We start from the raw sequence: 19,331 nt of genomic DNA, 5'->3' as shown, positions 1-19,331 counted from the left end.
GAGCTTTTTTGTAAATGACACATTAACTGAAGGTATTTGCTGTTAATGGATGAATAATATGTCATGTTCAAAACGTTAAATGCAGTACATGCCAGATACCTGGAATATTGCTGAATTGCACAACAACATACTGCATGGATTTACAACTTTTTTATTATTAACAATATGACATTTCTGAGTGACTTCTTTCCTCTTCATCACATGAGTGACAATATGTCTACCTTAAGTGTCGTTTTTACGACAATGTGATTTACAAAACAAAATATATAGTGTATACAGGACCAGTGAGATGCATTTAAAGAATTTTGCTGAATTGCATTAAACAACAAAAGCAAAAATACAACAAATGTTCAGCTCATTGTAAAACTGTGAATGTAAAACTGAGAGAACACTGATCGAGATCGAACATTTTCAGAGTAAACTGATCATATCGAAGTATAAAAAGTTACCTGGGACATATATTTCCCAACAGATATATCCTATATGGATTCTACATTAATCTGTAAAACGTGTGAGGAGAATTATAGAATTATCTATTTCGGTTATCTAAATTCTCTTCATTAAGTACGAGAAAGCCTGGTAATGAAAACCAGGGACTATAGCTTGAACATATGGAACAGATGAAAGGAGGAAACAATGCAGTGATATATTTACACCTGTAACAGATTTCACAAACATTACAGCGAAAAATTACAGGTTCCAAATAATAAGTCTATCAGCAGAAAGAGGAGCAGTACAGAATGTAATGAGATTTGTATGCCATAATGACAGTTCCAGCCAGTGAACCATTTCTATCAAAACTGGCTGAACAGATGTTTATTATTTGTAAGTATGCCTCATTAAATAAAACATTAACTCACACACAATGTAAATCTGGTGATTGTAGATCTGTATAGCTGATTATACTCTAAATGTAGTGAAGGAAGTTGTTTTGCACAACCTGTTGGTGCTGAGCTGCCTGGTCATATTTTGGTGATTTATTAAATAAAAGCCTGCTGTTCATCAATGATAGATTCATCGCTGTAACATTCATATAAATGTAGCTTAATCATGTCAAGAGTAGGAGCCATTCAGAAATGAATTAGTACTAATAAGTTATAAACACAAGTGTTCAATCAGGTGTTTATGGAGGAACAGGCTTCATTTAAGGATAATTTGAGACAAAATATTAGTTAATAGTTATACTTTAATACTGAAGAAAATAAAAGAACTATTGAAATACCTTTGAAATATGTCTTCGTTATGAGAAATTACACATCTCATTAAAAATACATAAATTCTTGAGGCAGTGATATTATATTCTGAAACTTTAAGATTAATCTGTTTAATTTGAAACATTGAAGAGACCCCCAAGAAATTTAATTCATGTATCTTTATTGATGCCTTCTACTTATTATATGGATTAATGGATACTTAATGTATGCCAAATAAAAGATTATGTAAAGAAACAAATTCATAAGTACATTGTAGATCATACTGTTTTCTGGTTTATAGTGAGCTAATCGGATGATAGACACCACAACTTTGTCGAAAGCTGAATAAGTTCACAAGAAAGAATATGAAAATGACATGAAGCAAAAATTTGATTGAATCAATATTAATGACCTATCACTGTTTCCGGATTCAGAGTGGTCAGTCCAGAGTTTATTTGTCGGTCAAGTACATGAGAAAAATAATTCTGCAAATGCCACTTGACCATGCCTGCATGTGTAATTACAGTGGCAATTAACACAAAAATCACTTTGGCCTTATCCTGAGTCCTGCCCTGGCCAATTGCTGGGTAAAGGGTGATAATGTTTCTTTTCACTTTGACCTGGGAATGTCTCCTAAAATACCCACATATGACATTTATTGGTGGAATCCCCCCAATCCTCATCCTACCATTTCCCCCACTATAAATGATTAATATGGGGGAAATAAAAGATGGAGCATGTTTCCATAGCAACTTGGTGCCTGTTGAGTAAAGCTAGAGATTTTGATTGGTCAGGAGTATACCACTTTGATGAACTATTTTTGATATGTTCGTGCAAAAGTGCATTTCTACATGGGATGATCATTTAGTTTTAGTTAAAATCACTTTTGTATTTGTGATCAGAACAATTCTGAAAATCCCTGATTAATACAGCAACAAAGATTTCCAACCCCCATTTCTCCATAAACAAGAGAAGAGATGAAGAAAAGCAATGCAAACATTTGCTGAACTTACTTGTCTTTTAACATGATGAAAACTCAATACAAGAGAAACAGGCCGTCACAGATGGCAGGGTTTTGGGACTGGAGGTTGCTGACAAACATTGTTATCACTACTGAGGCCTGTACTGTCCTTGGCAACATATTGATCACAATGACTTATTTCTATCGCTTGTAAAGTGTACAACCATTGAGCTGGCAGAATGAGTGACATATTAAGACTTCCTTAAAGTGAAAAAGATACAAATATGTTTTCTTTACTCTGTGGAAAGAAAAAGAAAGGCATGTGGGTAAACAGTGAGAATTTAACACTTGGCACAGAATTTAAGTAAGTCTTGATACAACCTTTTATTGACTAAGACTGAAACGCTTGGTACTTGGTATGTTTGAGATCAGTGGGCCTTGGTTCTCTGTTAATGTCATAATGTATATCTAACCAGTTAAGAGATCTCATTATAATATGCAGTGTGGTTGTAACAGAAGTTTATGGATCCATCACAGCTGATGTTTTGGAGAGGAGGTGATAAGACATATGATCGCTATATTACAATAAAAAAGTACATGGTGGTGAGTATATATTGATTATAGTAGATTTTCTGGGAAGTAGTGACTTTTTACAAGTGCCAGCTGCTTGCTGTGTCATTATAACCTTTATAGCAAGACAGAACTACACAGAGTCACTGTTTGTTCAAATTACATATGTCACCGAAACCTTGTAATCAATTTAATACAGTTGTTATATTTGCCACTTGATAAGGTGTACAGAATATGGCAATTCTTACTATTCCACCACTGTACATGTGTACTTTTAATTGTTTCCGATGTGATGGGAGTGGTGTCATTAAAATGATTTTTTTATGTCAATAAATGTAACAAAACCATTCTTTATTCTTTAGAAACCTCTGCCAAAGGCTGAGTATATTCTGACTATGTCATGCATGTGCCCATTTTAAAATAGTAATGATATGAGTTGTTGGTGAAAAGGTAAGCATATCCTGCTTGTAGGGTGATAGCCATCACAAACACAGGCAGAGGCAGGTCAATTTTCCATCTGTAAACACATCGGAACACAAAATAGGGAGTTGATGTGGATATATTTGTCATAACTGTATTTAAATTTTGAGGGAGGGAGTGAGTTTGGTTTTACGCCGCTTTTAGCAATATTCCAGCTATATCACGGCGGGGGACACCAGAAAATGGGCCTTACACATTGTACCCACGTGGGGAATCGAACTCGGGTCTTCGGCGTGACGAGCGAACGCTTTAACCACTAGGCTACCCCACCGCCCCATTTAAATTTTGAAATGTCCTCTGAATAATTATCTAGAGTGCAACTTAACCTAGCATTACAAAACTTTCTGTCTCTATTTTCAAGGTTCATACAGGATTGAAAAGCCTTGATTTTTAGTCCAAACATTGAAGAAGCTTGTAAAGCCTTGATTTGGACAAATTAGTATGTAGTTGTCAATAAAACTATTAACATTAAAAATATCTGCTTTATTTGCCAGCTCTTGAAATACATCTCGCCAGATATATGACAAATATACAGAATATCTATTTTCAGAATATATTGACAGACTGGAACTAATAGCCAAAATAAAATACCTTGAAAATGACATTTGGAAGGCAAAAACAGGCAGAAAAAAATCCAAACAGTTTGAATGTTATTAACTTTGATCATAAATACTTAATCAGCCATTTAAGATCTACTAAAATGTTAAAAAAGATCTGAATCACGATCAGTTAGTACAAACTCATGTGTTGTTTTGTCCATCATGACATTGACTCTGTAAGCTGATCCATAGGTACAGTTATTAGTTTTCTATGTCACACCTCATCCAGAGCTTCAGGTAACCTCTCATCCAATGTGTACAACACGTGCCTCAGTGACGTAGCAGTTCCTGGTGCATGTAGGGTAACAGGTGAACTGCTGCAGCCAGGGATTGCAGGATGACCCACTTATCGTTGAAGGAACCCACATGCATCATGACTGTCCAAGGAATTGACAATCATAATTAAGATATAGAATGTTAATGGCGTTCGGATGCAATGGCACTGGTACTTTGTGGCTGCCATTAGGTAGACTACAAACAGTGTAATTTCTCTGCTTAGGCAAAGGATCACATCCATACAGGGGTGATCCTATCTGGTAGTTATTCCATGTTTGAGGGAGGAAAATATGCTGACAGAGGTGATGAGGTGGCCTTGTAGCTAAGGTTGTGCTTCTTATGCCAAAGAACAGGGTTCTATTTCATGTATGAATATAATGTGTGAAGTGCCTGCTGTGATATTGCTGGAAGTTATGTAAAAACGTACTCGCTCAGACAAACACTATTCTATGTGTTTGTTCCTTTTTTGTTTTTATGTTGAAAATTGCCTAATTATTTTTTGTTTGTTTTGCAGGTAAGTGCACCGTAACAGTCCACCATGATTCTACAACTTAAAGGGTAAGCATGTCAACTATTATACAAACTCACTCTTCAAAATTCTTGCTAACGTTACGGAACAAGATAATTAATTCATGCTAACAAAAAAATATATCCAGTAATGATCCTTCTCCTTGATTAATTGCATTTGAGGACTATAATACTATACTGGTTCTCAAAGCGTCACATTTACTATAAACTGGAGGGCTGTGGGTTAGTCTAGAAGTTGAACTATTGGCTGGTCACACTCAGGGCCTGGGTTCAAGTTCCCACATGGGTTCAATGAATGAAACCCATTTCTCACCCAAATACTCTCTGACTCTCTTACTGAAGAATGGAAGTTGATAAGTGTCTGTCATTTCTGTCTTGTCGAAGCAGTATTGAACTACAAACTGGTGGACATGTGGAATGAGGTTGAGTCTATCCCTCTTGTTACCACTTGTACTGTGGTCCAGTCATGAACAAATAAAATTACAGCCTGAAACACTGAAGTTCTAAACTATTAAACCATACATACTGTACTATCCTGTTGTCTTCACATCCACACAATGAATAACACTCTGAATGTTTCAGTAAACCTAACTGAACACAGTGTACAGCTTTATGATCTCAAGTATAAAAAAGAAGTGTGATTCATTTTCATGTGAATTGATAACATGGCATACAAAGCAGAAGCTTGCCCATTTTTATGACCATTTCCTTTTGTCCGATACAATTTGATTGAGTTTGTTGTCAGCTCTACTGTGACTTGAGGGTGCAGTTGTGTACACAGTGGCATTCACTCATCAAAACAGTGTCTGTCTGTAGCCACCTCTGGGAAGATTAACTGCTTTGGAATCTATTTACTTCAGGTCATTAAGTGCGTACACATAAAACTTTTTTGAAAAGAATTCTTGTTTGGTTGGCTGAATTGCAGGCAGAGATTGAAACATCAATGATTAAAACTAGTTTTCCTGAGCACCCATTAACCTGTCTCTTTAGATAATAGCTTTCATTTGTTTCTTTCTGTGTAAAGGAAGGCTGTTTTCAATCTGATTTCTTTGGCTGAAAATAAATCCTTGGAAAACTTGATTGTATTGTGCATACATAAGATGGACGTTGTGTGTGGCATTGGCAAGGAGTCACATCCTGGTGGAATGGAAAGACAATTACAAATTATACTTTTCTAGGCATTAGGTTTTCTTGGAAGGACATGTAACTGTTTTTTATAAGGCATCTGCTTGGTGTGGGTGATATTGGTTTTAGGGCTGTAATGACACACCCACTTTACAGTTTTACGGTGCCCCCTAAAATACATGTGATCATGTTTCTTGTTTCATGCATCCCTTAATGCATGTAAGATTTTTTTTGCCCTTCTCCTTTTATCTGTGTTGTTTTTTCATGATCCCATTTCAGTCTCATCAGACCACTCCCTCTAATAAATGTTCAACCCCTTCACACAAAATATCCTATGTTGGGAAATACCTTTTCTCACTGACAACCCTTAATAAAAAGCTCCTTCTGACATGAGAGGGAGCCACACCTTGCCCATCTGACAGGCGTAGTGGTGAACAGCCTCGTTAACCTTCCACAGGTAAGCACAGGGAGACAGAGAAGGGGAAATATGGCTCTCCCCACCACAGTCCCTTTCAATACAAGTACCCTTTAACATCGCACTTTCAGATCAGGTGGCTGGATATTGTGTTTTTGTGTCATAGCGAAGGGGTGGGTTGCATTGAATGAAACCCTTAACCCATGTGATTAGGTGTAATTGGGTATCAATGCCAAGAAACAGTAGGCATCCCATATCAGGGTAGACAGCAAGAAAGGATTGGGATTTAATTATGAAAAGGTTTTAGGTGGGCTTGAAAAGATACAAAAGTTGAATCTATGTGAGTTTGAAATATGAATTCATGTTGGATGATAATGTTTTAATTACTTTCCGCAGGTCCATATTAAGCATGAGAGTTTACACTGATTTTACAGTAAAGGAATTTCAGTGTAAGAACAGATTATGATATTATTTCAAGTATGAGGGGCATCTGTGTGATCCGATAACAAGACAAGATTTTTAGGAACTGGTCTCTGTTTTCTTGGTGGGAGCTGCACTGTTATTAGCTGTTGTTTTCCTGTAACTGATGTCCCCTAGAAGGCAAGCCATGTGATTCAGCACTTCTTTGTGAGAAAAGTTGTAAAACATTACAATCCATTCATGACTCCTAATGCTGTTTGCACTGCACGAACTGCGGTAAAAAACCTGTATTAGCATGAAGTCACAGCAAGCCTGTTTATCAGCTGTTGAAACCAGGCTTGCGCTGTCTATGTGTATTTACTCACTGAGGTCCCTACTCAGCCCTAAAACTCCAGGTCAGGTGTTTTGTCATCTTTTTTTGTCCACAGGAACAGGCTGGGCCATTTCATTCACTTACCCTCCGTGTCAGGTTATTGATCTTGATGAATAAATTCATAGATTTCTGTGTAATGCTACCTCTCCACATGGTATAATTTACTGGAACAAGCCCCAACCTACTTCCATTGTGCCCAGAATGTCGCCACAGGGTAGACTGACCTATGGAGGTCAGCTGTTTTAATTGCTGTAATATTTTTTCAAGTGGAAAATAATAGCTTTTATGACAAGGGCTAAGCGTTTTATTATTGGCTCGAGTGTTTTTTTTCTGGTGGGTCAGGGCTTACAGGATATGGTGCTTATAACTTGCCCACGTTAGATCTTGACCAACTTTGGGTCACCAGCCTGGTCTTGAAATGGACATGTGTTTTACATGGTTCTTTGAAACATAAAGGTAGGATGTGCACTGTATTGCAGTAGATAGTGGAATGTCATAAAGCTGTATTACTACGGCATCACTTGAAATATGATCCAAAGATGAATTTGACTCTTAAATGTGTTTCTGTTTTCATGTCAGTGTTTAGTGTTGAAGTGTAAGGTGTTTTCCACTGGTTACATAGCATGATGTTTTTATGATTTCTGCTGTATGGTAATGGTACATTTTGACATTTTGATAGGATATGGTGACTTTTATATCAAAGAACAGTTTCTTTGGCCTCAGTGGAGGAGTGCTAAGTTGCAAGGTTTTGTTACTTTAATGTTTAGTCATGTTGGTATGTGAATCTTTGTGTAATTTTAAGCTATTGTGATGTTTTTACTTTCAGTTATCATATCATAGATTCATCTGATGTTCCATATAACTACATTTAAATTTTACATTCAGACAAAAGAATTCTCAGCTTATTCCTATCCATGGCATTAATTTTGTATGAACATGTCTAAACATAAAAAATAGACTTATACCCAATATGCTTACTGTCATTTATATCAAATATTTTGTCAAAATTAAAAGAAACATGTGGTAATGTTAACATACAACACAGCTATCATAAATACTGATGACATATCAATCCTTTGATACATACGCTCAAAACTGAAATGATAAGTAATTGTAGCTTTCAGTTATTTGTTGCGACCGGTGAAGATTCAGAGTAGAATAATCTTCAGCACCCCAAGGTAACTATGCTTGTCATAAGGGGCGACTAAAGGGATCATATGGTCAGACTTGCTGAATTGGTTGCCACGTCAACATATCCCAATGATTGATGCTCATGCTGTTGATCACTGGATTGTCTGGTCCAGACTTTATTATTTACAGACTGCCACGATATAGCTGGAATGTTGCTGAGTGTGGCGTAAACTCAACTCACTCACTCTCCCACTGTTTGTTGAGCAATGTATTTCAAAGATCATTCACACCATTATTTAAGAAAACAGGTATAGATAATTGGGAAATTTGGATTATCCCACAATCCTCAATTTGAAAATGCTTATCCTCTCAGTTTTCACTGAATATTACATGCTCTGAATAATGCTAACAAATAAATTCTGAAGTCTTTTAGATTTTTATTGACATCATGAATGGTTTCTTATCTGTCCTGCTGTTTTGAAAATATGTTGGCATCTATGGGCAGATAATCTATTTGAAGACATAAAATGCAGGGTTCTGGTGTCAGTTATAATTGTGGTTTTTTCTCATTGTTGATGAAGATGACCTTTTCTAATGTACTGTTACACGATTGATCATGCTCAAAATAGGCATTTGTTTGAATTTGGAAAGATAAATGGATTCCATAAATGTCAGACAACAAAGAACTGGAAGACAAATTGTTGCTTAAAGTTTAGGTATTTTTACCTTTTTTGTGTGTGTCTTATCGATTTAGTTCTGTCTGCTAAAGATCATAAAAGTTGTAATTTGTTTTTTGTATGGATATTTTGTCATAATTTCCAAAAGGGTTGATGGCTGACACCTGAATTTGTGTGTAGGATTAAACATAATAATGCTTATAAGGATACAGTTGTACTGAGAACCATAAAAAACATGCTTAAATTATTGACTGAAGGTAATGTTTCTATGATGTAGTTTAAACCTCCCTGTATCTATTTGTCTGTTGTTGTAGGGGTGGTGATCCATCTCACCACATGCATGTTGAATCAGCTGGAATTTGCTGGGTTTCCTCTACACTTTCCTCCTCCTCCCTTACATCTGTCTGTTGGTACACATCTCCTCCCCTCCCCCATTTACCCCTCCCCCAGCTACCCCCTCCCTTCTATCCCCTCTTCCAGATCACATACCTATAGCTGATACATGCTGGAAAATCACTCTAACTGAATTAAGATGATTGGGTCTTTGTTTCAATATGCAGTACATCCCTGCAATTTTGTGCTGAGTAATGGATAAGGATAAGGTGACAGGGTTTTGTAGATATCGCCTAAGGAACTATTTTATTCTTCGTGAGTCTTTTCTTCTCAGATAAGTGTATTACTGAAACCTGGTACTGAGTATTGTGATACTGAAATATTGGTGGGTGTCATGCATATGAACGTAAGCAGGCATAATGTTATTTAAATGTTTCATCACAATACCATACAAGTTTTGAGAGTAGGGTACAGATGAGTGAGTGAGTGAGCGAGTGAGTGAGTGAGTGAGTTTTATGCCGCTAGGCTACCCCACCACCCCAGGTACAGATGAGGATCAGTGTGTGACTCATGTATGACTGTCTAAACAAATACGTATCCACCTTTATGTGAAACTCAGGTGTGTGGCAACTAAAGTGAAACCAGAAATTAACTGTGCCTGTCATTTTAATTTTTTACATGTAGTTTCAAAAGTCCAGTCAGTACAGATTCAGATGTATATGTTCAGAAAATACTTTAGTTCAGTGCAGTATGAGAGATTTGATCAATGATCATGTGAATGCTCTATGACAGTGGAAAACATGTTCATGACTGTACTTGTTTTCCAAACCATTTTCCTACTTTACATGTAAATGATACACAATTGAGGTATTTCTGACATTTTTACTGAAGCCAGCAATGTTTCTTTAACAGTCACATGACTATGGTTATTGACAGGGCCGGGCCTGGGGGTAGGGGGGGCCAACCCCAACAGGCCAGAACCTGCCCACACTGTGGAAATAACTTGTTGTGGAGTAGTTGTTTATCAGTTGTATGGATTTCTCCCTGATAAAGTCAGCTGGCTGCCCTACAACTTGCTATTGTTAACACAGGCCAATGTACCATGAGCTACACAGCTATACATAACAGAATGTTGTAAGATAATTGTCTCCCGTTAGGCTACATCGGTTGTATCATTTTCTATTGTTAGGAAGCATATATTAAAGAATATCACTATTGAAGATCTAAATTTCATTGTCTGAAGTTTCAAGTCTGCGTGAGTTATGAGCTTTTCTGATTTTTATAATGCTGCAAAGTTTCATTCATTATTCATTTTTTTGCATGTTATTTAAATAAAATGAAGAAAAAACAACAAACAAAACAAAACTAAAACAAATAAGTCTAGTATAATTAAAAATAACTATGCCATAGTGCCCCCGTGATGAGAACAGTAGAATCCAGTATGTTGTAAAGGGGCAGCCCATCTAAAGTCATTACAATGAACAGAAGTGGAAAAAAAATGTCTGGCGAGATTGTTGTGAGTGTTGGTGCATGTACAATGTTACCTATGATCATTTAGTTCTTAATTTCTGTGGCCAGGAGACTCACTTTGATGACAGGCCAGTAGCATCTCAAAATACATTGTTGGTATTTAACATTTTGCCATAGTTCACAAAGCACACATCAGTTTACACCAACAATTTTCCTTCAGACATTACTTGGTAATTTTCCCATGGCACGATTGCTGTGAACCCTATTATGAAAGAATTCTATAGTGGGTGCTAGCACTGAATGATTTTGATATTTTGCTGCACAGGAGCACTTGAAAACCCTTTACCCTTTCAAGTACAGATGAAGTATGAATTATGAATTAATAACAAAGAGATGAAAAAATAGTGTTGGCCGAGTGGAGAGGACCTTAGACTTCCTGCCATTAAAAACGGACCTGCTAAAAACCTGTTGATTGTTGCTGTTACAGGATATGATGTGTTATGAAAACATGACATAGTGATGTTTGAGTGGTTTATTTGGATGAAACAGACAAGGAGGTACTTATTGAGTATTAGTATTGAAGAGGCCTTTTGAACTACCTTTTCAGGGACTATTATGGTGATTATGTTTAATCTTAACTTTCTAGTGTCCTTTAATGTGAAGCTTGAATTGGTAGATAGAGATTTATTCTGGATTGTGAATGTAATGAGAGCAGCTCTGTTGTGATTGTATTGTTTGTATGACTATGGAAATAATAATTGTGCATGATGTGAGTTAATGATTGTCTATACTTCAAATCTACACATCAACATGCTGGAATGTTTGGAAGGTGGGAGATTATAGTGCTTGAATGTGTGATAGATTATGGTGTCTGCCATAAACCTTATCAGCACTGAAACATACATTTATACATTTTCAGTTAGTTTTGAAAAGGGATTATTAGAAAAGATATTTTTATCAATAAGTTTGATTAACAAATGCTAATAATTTGATAATTTTGTGTAAATTGTAGACTAACAGCTAATCTCTGAAATGAACGAACATATTTTACTTTTCATAGTGAAAAAAAATAATATAATGAAATGGAGCCCTGAGACTTTCTTCATTTTCATTGAAGCTATGGAAAGCTAGACTTGCCACATTTTCTAGACTAGCGTGGGCTTTCTTGGATATATATAGTTCAGGGTCTGTACGACAGACTGTGTAAATTGTTTCAAGCGCGTTTGATAAAGATTTGTTGTATATTAAGTTCATAGAATAACTATTTCTAAATGAGCACTGTTTTGTACATGTAAGTGCGTATTTTCTATTCAGTGAGCCATTAGCTGGAACTACCTTTACTCATTTACAAAAATGAGTTCAGACAAGCCAGTCTAGCTTTAATGCTGCCTAAAAATGTAACCCCATATCTGGCACATTCCCTCCACCGGTGTGGTCATCTGACATATGCTAATAAATTATGTTTTGGGAGGAGTGTTTGGTCCGAGAGAGGGGAATGAGTCAGGGAAGAGATCAATAAACTCCAGCTATTAGCCAAGTTGAGCTATATCATCAGTATATCACATGCCAGGCAAATTTTTTCTGGTAACTTCTCTCTGGCAAGTGTCACAATTTGTTTAAATATGTACACACACCCCAGAATTATAATCACTAGCGAATTCTCTCTGTTTCCTGTTTTTCTGTTTTATAGGATTTCAGTCACCTCTTGACATATTTTTAGCCTGGTCAATCGCAGGTCAGTATAGAGTGACTTGTAAATTGATTATAAACCTGAAATCTTGATTATAAACCAGCTATCTTGCCCCAGCATGTGCGTTGTTTTGCTTAGGGTATATTTATATATACAGCTTACAAGCTGGTATTATCCTGTAAACAATGTTTTGAACAGTTTGAAAATGTGTTCATGCTTTTTGTTGTTTCAGTCGATTGTGAGAGCAAATAATTTCTTTTGATAATGATAAATAGTAATTTCGTTGATGTTTTTATTATTCTGAAATGTACATGTTCGTACAGATTTACAAGTTCAAAATAAAAATCTGAAGTGAATGTGGGAATGTATGTTTTTGGCAGTGAAGGGTACAGAACTAAAAAAGATTAAATGTAAATCATTGAATTAGATATTTAAATTTGTTATATAACCACGAGGAAAGTTTCAGGTTAATCTGACTGGCATGTTGCATGTTATTGATGTTCTTAATCCCAACACCCATGTAAAATGCAAATGTGATTCAGTACAGGTCAGCAATACAAATAATTACTTCCCATCATAGGGAAAGATTCAGGTACATTATCTCACTGACCTTTGACGTGTCACAGGGTGAAAAAAACGTGACCAAACCGAGTATCCTGATGTTGATACTGATATACTTACAACTGATATCACATGTGTTTCACAATCAGTGCTCTATCTCTCACTCAACTGGTTTCGCTGGATAAAGGTACGGTTTATTCATTTGATTTTTTTTTCATTGTTCTTTTGATAAACAGAGCCTAATTATTTCCATATGGTTGTGTAGGAGTTAAATAGCTGAATGTTTTGTTTTTTCAAATGCATATTTATAGATATTTCTGACTGATCTGTAACATGTAAAGTGTAATCAAATCATTTTGAAAAGTACGTAATTAACTATTGACATTTAATATACAGTCAAACCATGCTGTAACAAACTTATGGCCACCTGGAATATTATTCGCATTATTTAGTGTTAGAGACAGCCAACACATGAGTTACTTCAACTACAATTGAAATTATAAATATATGTACACATTAAAGGAACATTCATGGATCAGTTAAAGAAATTAAAATATTCAACAGATGTAAGTTTGATATTGTTATGCTTAACTGTGTTTATAATAAATGTAAAGTGAACTGACAACTAACGAGATTACTATGCACTCCCATCTGTTGTGTGGGAAGGTGAGGCTACAGCAGACATGGCAATGCTTATGCAACAGTATGAGACATAAACAGCTGACTTTGATGATTAGTTCACTTAACTAAGTTTTAAATCCGGTTCGTGTTATTGGAACAAAACACTTGGCAGTACAATAAAGAACATGACAGTGCATGTCCCAAAGAGAAATAAACACTTAAGAGGTGAAAACAAGTGATAGCATTCGGAAACAAATACAGTTCACAAGGGATGTCGCTCCCTGTTGCATCTTCTGACAACCTTTGACCCATGTTGATTTCGTACTGCCCTCCATCTCCTTACAAATATGGTAGTCTGATGATAACGCATTTAAAAACAGGGATAAGGGTCTATATCCCATTGTTAAGAGGTGTATATCCTATTTTGTGTAAGCCTGTCCGTGCTGATTGAGTCCAAGGTTCCTTCGGTCTATGATGTCACTTGAGGCCTGTGTGGGTTTGGAAATGTTACAGTTAATAGAAGTCTCGGCGGTTATTGATTAAGCTGCACACTCTGTACTTTGACATTGTTTTGTGTAAGGGTTAAAGTTTGCAGGTTAATCTGTGAATACTTCATACCTGTATTTGCCGAAACTGATATTTTTGGATTGAATTTCATCTTCCATTATAGTCAGAAGACAGTGATTTGAGGGAGTTGTCTTGTCAAGTTCTAGCTAAGAATGTTGAAAGTAACTTTAATCTCAAATTCTAAAATGGCATGTAACTTAGTGATTACGAAACCAAGTGTATTACCCCAAACAATGTAATAACATTAGTATGACAGAATTAGGAAAACAAAACCTATTTCAGCTGTAAAAAAATATTTTGTGGGATTTTAATAACTGTATGTATTTGTTTCTTAATGAAACTAATCAGATTTATGGGAGGGATTATATGAACCACCACAGTTACGAGGATAAAACTTGGATAACAATCATAGTTGAACCAGAGAATTTTGTCATCCTACAGCCATTACACTGAAGATTATTTGATATTTGTATTTGAGATATCAATAACAATGTTTGAAAAGCTCCAGGGGAATATCAAAATGTAAAAAGAATTGATATGATGACACACTGATATTGTTGCAAAGCCATAAAAATTGAAATGTCAGTGTTATTTCTAATGATGCCTAGGAGATTGTTATGTGATAATTAATTTCTGAAACTAGGAACACCATTCATCTGACACTAAAAACATAAATACTTCAAAATTAGACTTTAAGGAGACCCACTTTCAGCGATAACGTTGCTCATTCATGAGTCTGTTTTAGATTAAATGTAATAGCAACTGTTTATAAAACCTTTTTATGTTACACCGTTTGTATTACGTTTTCATTAGAAAGATAATGCTATAAAGTAATGATACTCAGGTAAAATGGTAGAAAGTAACTGTGGATATGTACCTATTGTTCTTACAGTGATATACATTCTTCCTTTTCTTTTTGAGTTAAGATATTATGAATATTGACAAATTGTTATTTTTCTAAGGAATCTATATGTTTCAGAAACACAGTGGTTTAAATATTGTGTCTTGTAATTCACTTGAGCAATATACAATAGTTTGAAGCTAAAAACATTCTTATTACCACAAGACTCCTAAAACAACTGTGATAATCTCTTTTCATCAATCATCCAACACTTGATGAAACAATTTACCATTATATTTCCTATAGTTATGCATAAATACAGTGCGTTATCTGAACACAAACATCAAGATCTTCTTTCACATGCAAATAATATTTGGAGAATGAAGGTTGGGCCATTCAGGTGTTTCCCTCAGTGGTGCAACCCTAACAGGGCCTCAAAAATGCTTCAATCAGCTGTGATATGTTTTGTTCCTCGGACAGTGGAGAAGTAAGGGGAGTGGTGTTCAAGGACTTTTATCTTCCGTCATAAACTTATTTGTCATATCAGACTGCGTTGCGTCTACATTCTACACAACAAATGGAGAAAGTGAGGCCTTCTTTTCATCAGTTTGAAATATCTACATGAGTAACAATGAGGTACAGTGATGGCTTGATTGATAATAATCACTTGTTTGTATCATTTCTTTCTAAACTTTCCAAACACAACTCTATATGTTAGTACATATTCCTCCATACATGCTTTTACTAGATTTTAGTGTGAATTTCATGTCTTCAGGAGGTTTTTTTTCTATAAGTTTTCAATGACTCAGTCACACAACGGTACATTATATTTTGGTTAAGTATTATTATGATGTTGTTTCTTAGCAGCATTGATAATATCATTGAGGGAATATGTCCTGAAAACAAAGGTGGTCCTTTATATGAACACCTGGTGTCATTAGTGATGCTCAATGATCCATTCATATATTTACCTCAGGTATTTTGCCTTGTACTCAAATCTGTATTGGCAAACAAAGACTAGTTATGCCCTGGAACTGACATTTTACATTTACTAATGATGAAAATATAAAATGTAGAGAAACATATTTGACTGATGTTATGAAAAATAAATGTCTTTGGAGTAATAAAAAAGTATGTGTTCTGATGGTGAAACTGTAACAGGTGCTGTGTTATTACCACTGTTGTCAGTGTCCCAAGGATATATTGAAAATAAAATAATAATATGCCAGAAACAGTGTACAGTATTATTTGTATGTGTATTTATTACATTATTCATTGTAATAATCAAGTCAAAATTGAGATGGATAACAACCAACTCGAGTAATGGTCCATACTTTGCTGACACATTACTCTCATATTGATATGAACATTTTATATGTTTCTCATCAAATTTCAGGATATTTTCAGAAAAACCAATATGTGAATATGCACGACATACACAAAACAACAGAAGAAGGAATATGTTGGATTTGATGTTTTTACAGTCATTGTTCTGAGGAAATAAATGGCATTTTCTTCTGTCAAACCTTCAAATGCCACAGAAGCGGCATTAAGCATGGATCATAGTTATATGTAGTTCCATGTTAAACTGGATGTAAAGCCATTTTGTCAGTGCCTAATATAAACATGCAATGCTTTATGCATTTTAATAAGTATAAGGTCTTGTGCTGTCTTCATAAAAATCAAATATAATTCATTTAATATGACATCCTGGAAATAGCCAGAGTCTGTTGTCTTAATGCTAAAACCAGTTTTGTTTGAACAGAATTAGAGAGTATTGATTATGAAGTAAGTCAGTATTTGATGCAAGGCAACTTTTATGTAATAAACTTCATGACACCCTCATGTGTGTAGACTTGAATTTCCATTGACTGAATCAGTACTATTTTTAATTTAATTTATCTAGTTTATCATACTGGTGGAACAATAACTGACATGTTATCATTGATATTTTTCATCTAAAATGTATAATTAGTGGACTAAACACCCTGAGATGTCTCGTGTAGGGTATTGGCCATTAGATATATCTTATTAGTCTATTAACACAAGGAAAATGAAAATGTCCACACGAAATAATTTGCAAAATTACATTTTCACCGACATTTGCTCTAAACCAATATATTGCATTGTTTTAGGTTTCATTTCTAGAGTTTTCATGACTTTGAATATGTCTGACATATTCTATTAGGAATGACATTGCTCTGCCCAGTCCTTATTAAATGAATATTTAGCCCACTGTGATTCTGTTTATTTTTAGCCTCAGTAACTATAAGTCCTTCTAACGACCACTCACCATGATGACACTGTACCCTCTTTCTAGAATTTCAGGCCTAATAAACATTTTTACAATAGTGTCAAAAAATATAGAAATTGTGAAATCCATCTGCTAAGAGAAAGACATGGTGTCTCACCTTCAAAGTATATTGGTTTCCACATCTAATTGATGGAAGGGAAATAAATGGCCATTTCACATTTTGTAGGATAGAATCATGTCATATATTTCAAAGAAAGCCTTCCAGTCTGCTGGAGTGAGTGACATTTGCAACATATAAAGGCATTTTTATGTGGGGGGAGGATAACAGAAGAGCCTGTATTGAATATGAGTCGACTTGCTCAGCTTCTCATCATCAATTCATCTTTGATTCACAAGCAAGTCATATAGACAATAGGTACAACATTAACGAACATTCGTCTAAATGGACATAATGCGGAGTGGACTTGCATGGTGAGTAGAAGAAAGTTCGGCACTGATGGTAACTTGTGTTTGTTTACTGGGTACTGCCATTGCGTTATGTATCAGCTATTGATCATATTTTGTCTTGATTAATTAACAGAGCTGTTGAGTATTACACGCTGTAAAAAATGAATGAGGTTTTGGAATTAATTCTTGTCAACATTTGTGGAAGCTTTTTAAATTGTTTCTTGTATTGTTAAAGTTATTGCATTTGACGAACCCGCTGGTGTTCTCAAAGGGAAAAAGGAAGCTGGAAAGAGCATTAAAATATAATTCACTTATTTCTCTTCATGTATGATTTGGAATTCGAATGTGTGATTTTTTTTTGCTGCACATGAGATATTTCTGTTAAACTTTCCCATCTGAACTTGCTATAGGTTTGGAAACGGGCCAGTATGTAAGATAATTATACACCACACCATCTGTCTACATGACAGCAGATTTTCACCCTATGGGGTGGATCATCATTATAAAGTTTTTCATTTCAATTTTTCCACTAGATGAGATTTACATTGAGCTCAATGATAGGTCCTTTGGAAGCCAGCTCTAACAATACAAGGGGTGATTCGTGCCTCGGGCTCCACAATAACTGGGTAGGTGTGATAGATTAACTGTGAGTGCTGTAATTTGGGGATTTTTCCTAGTGGAGTTAATGTTTGCTTTCAGTAAATATAAAGGTGCAATAAATCAGGCTTGTTCTGGTCAAGTGGCATGTCCTGGGGTGTTTTTTGGTTGGAGCAATGTAGTGGTCACAATGTAGAACTGACTTGAGCAGTGACCACTGATAAGAGAGAAGGTTATGTCATATTGTTATCAGCTTGAAGTCATGTGACTGGTCAGTGCAGTGATGTTAAAAATATTTCCTTTTGTGGAGTGATTCGGTTAAGAGTAGCATCGTACAGCAGTAGCTATTGCATCCTGTCAACTGACGTCTTTTCCGGCAGATAGATGTAGATATATCGCAATCGGCTTTTGATTTCATTCTTAATCAGGCAAAGAAGGTGTCATATGCTTCGTTTGTTAAACATTCTTCAGTTGTGTTTGGAAAGGTCCTGTTATCTCCTTGCACACCAAAGTGACCACTGGTCAGTTGGCCAAAGAGAGTCAACAGAGCTGTTTCCGTTAAAAACAGTGGTCAGTACCGAGTGGTCAGTAAGGGAATAAAACACGTATTCCACTACTACAAGTGTTGGCCTTGCACCACACAAGAACACCAGCAGAGATAGCCAAGCAGGCAGGAGGCCAGTGGTCAGTCAGTGTGGTATATGCTGCAATAACACCACTGGTGAATACGATGCTATAGTCACTAGCCAGTGGTCAGCTATTGCTCATTATTTATGGCTGTTGGCCGGCTGGGCTGAGCTGGCTGACTGAGGGAGATAGATAGATGGACACAAGACTGACCACTAGCCTGGACAGCTGATTACAGTCTCTGGACAGGAACACTGGACATTACTCAAACATATTTTTTTGTTCTTGCTGATGATGGAAGGATGGTCAGAGAGGCAAATCTAGTGGATGACCAGTGGCTAGATTGTGCCATGTAAACAGCTTGGACAGTTCCGTCATTGACCTAGGAAGTTGCAGAAAAACACTGACCACTGTCAAAATGAAGGACATTTTTAGTGACTACAGCAGCAAAGACACATCATGGCATGGGTAAGGATCATCATGTTACTTTGCAAGACATTGCAGAAGAGTACTCTTGTTGTCCGGTGAATGGATGCTTCACTTTAATGTTAATGTTCATATGAGTTTATTTGAGA

At 35.9% G+C, this 19,331-nt stretch overlaps 1 protein-coding gene across 3 annotated transcripts in view; it reads left to right on the top strand.

The window, feature by feature from the left end:
• The window catches only part of LOC137277864 (protein hunchback-like), a 68,329-nt gene that overhangs the window by 22,387 nt on the left and 26,611 nt on the right, over positions 1-19,331 (top strand). The window contains exon 1 of one of the 3 annotated variants that reach the window (XM_067809835.1): positions 17,522-17,556. The exons of 1 other annotated variant lie outside the window; for it this stretch is intronic. In XM_067809835.1, coding sequence (XP_067665936.1) covers positions 17,528-17,556 — 29 coding nt within the window. In that variant the 5' untranslated portion in view covers positions 17,522-17,527. Of the gene's footprint in view, positions 1-17,521; positions 17,557-19,089; positions 19,225-19,331 lie in introns of those variants that run through there. One more of the 3 variants, XM_067809832.1, reaches the window with a different exon arrangement.

The sequence above is a fragment of the Haliotis asinina genome, chromosome 3 (genome assembly GCF_037392515.1).
Source record: "Haliotis asinina isolate JCU_RB_2024 chromosome 3, JCU_Hal_asi_v2, whole genome shotgun sequence".
NCBI classification, from domain to species: domain Eukaryota; kingdom Metazoa; phylum Mollusca; class Gastropoda; order Lepetellida; family Haliotidae; genus Haliotis; species Haliotis asinina.
Note: the sequence above shows the minus strand (reverse complement) of the source record. Positions and strands in the feature narration are given on the sequence as shown.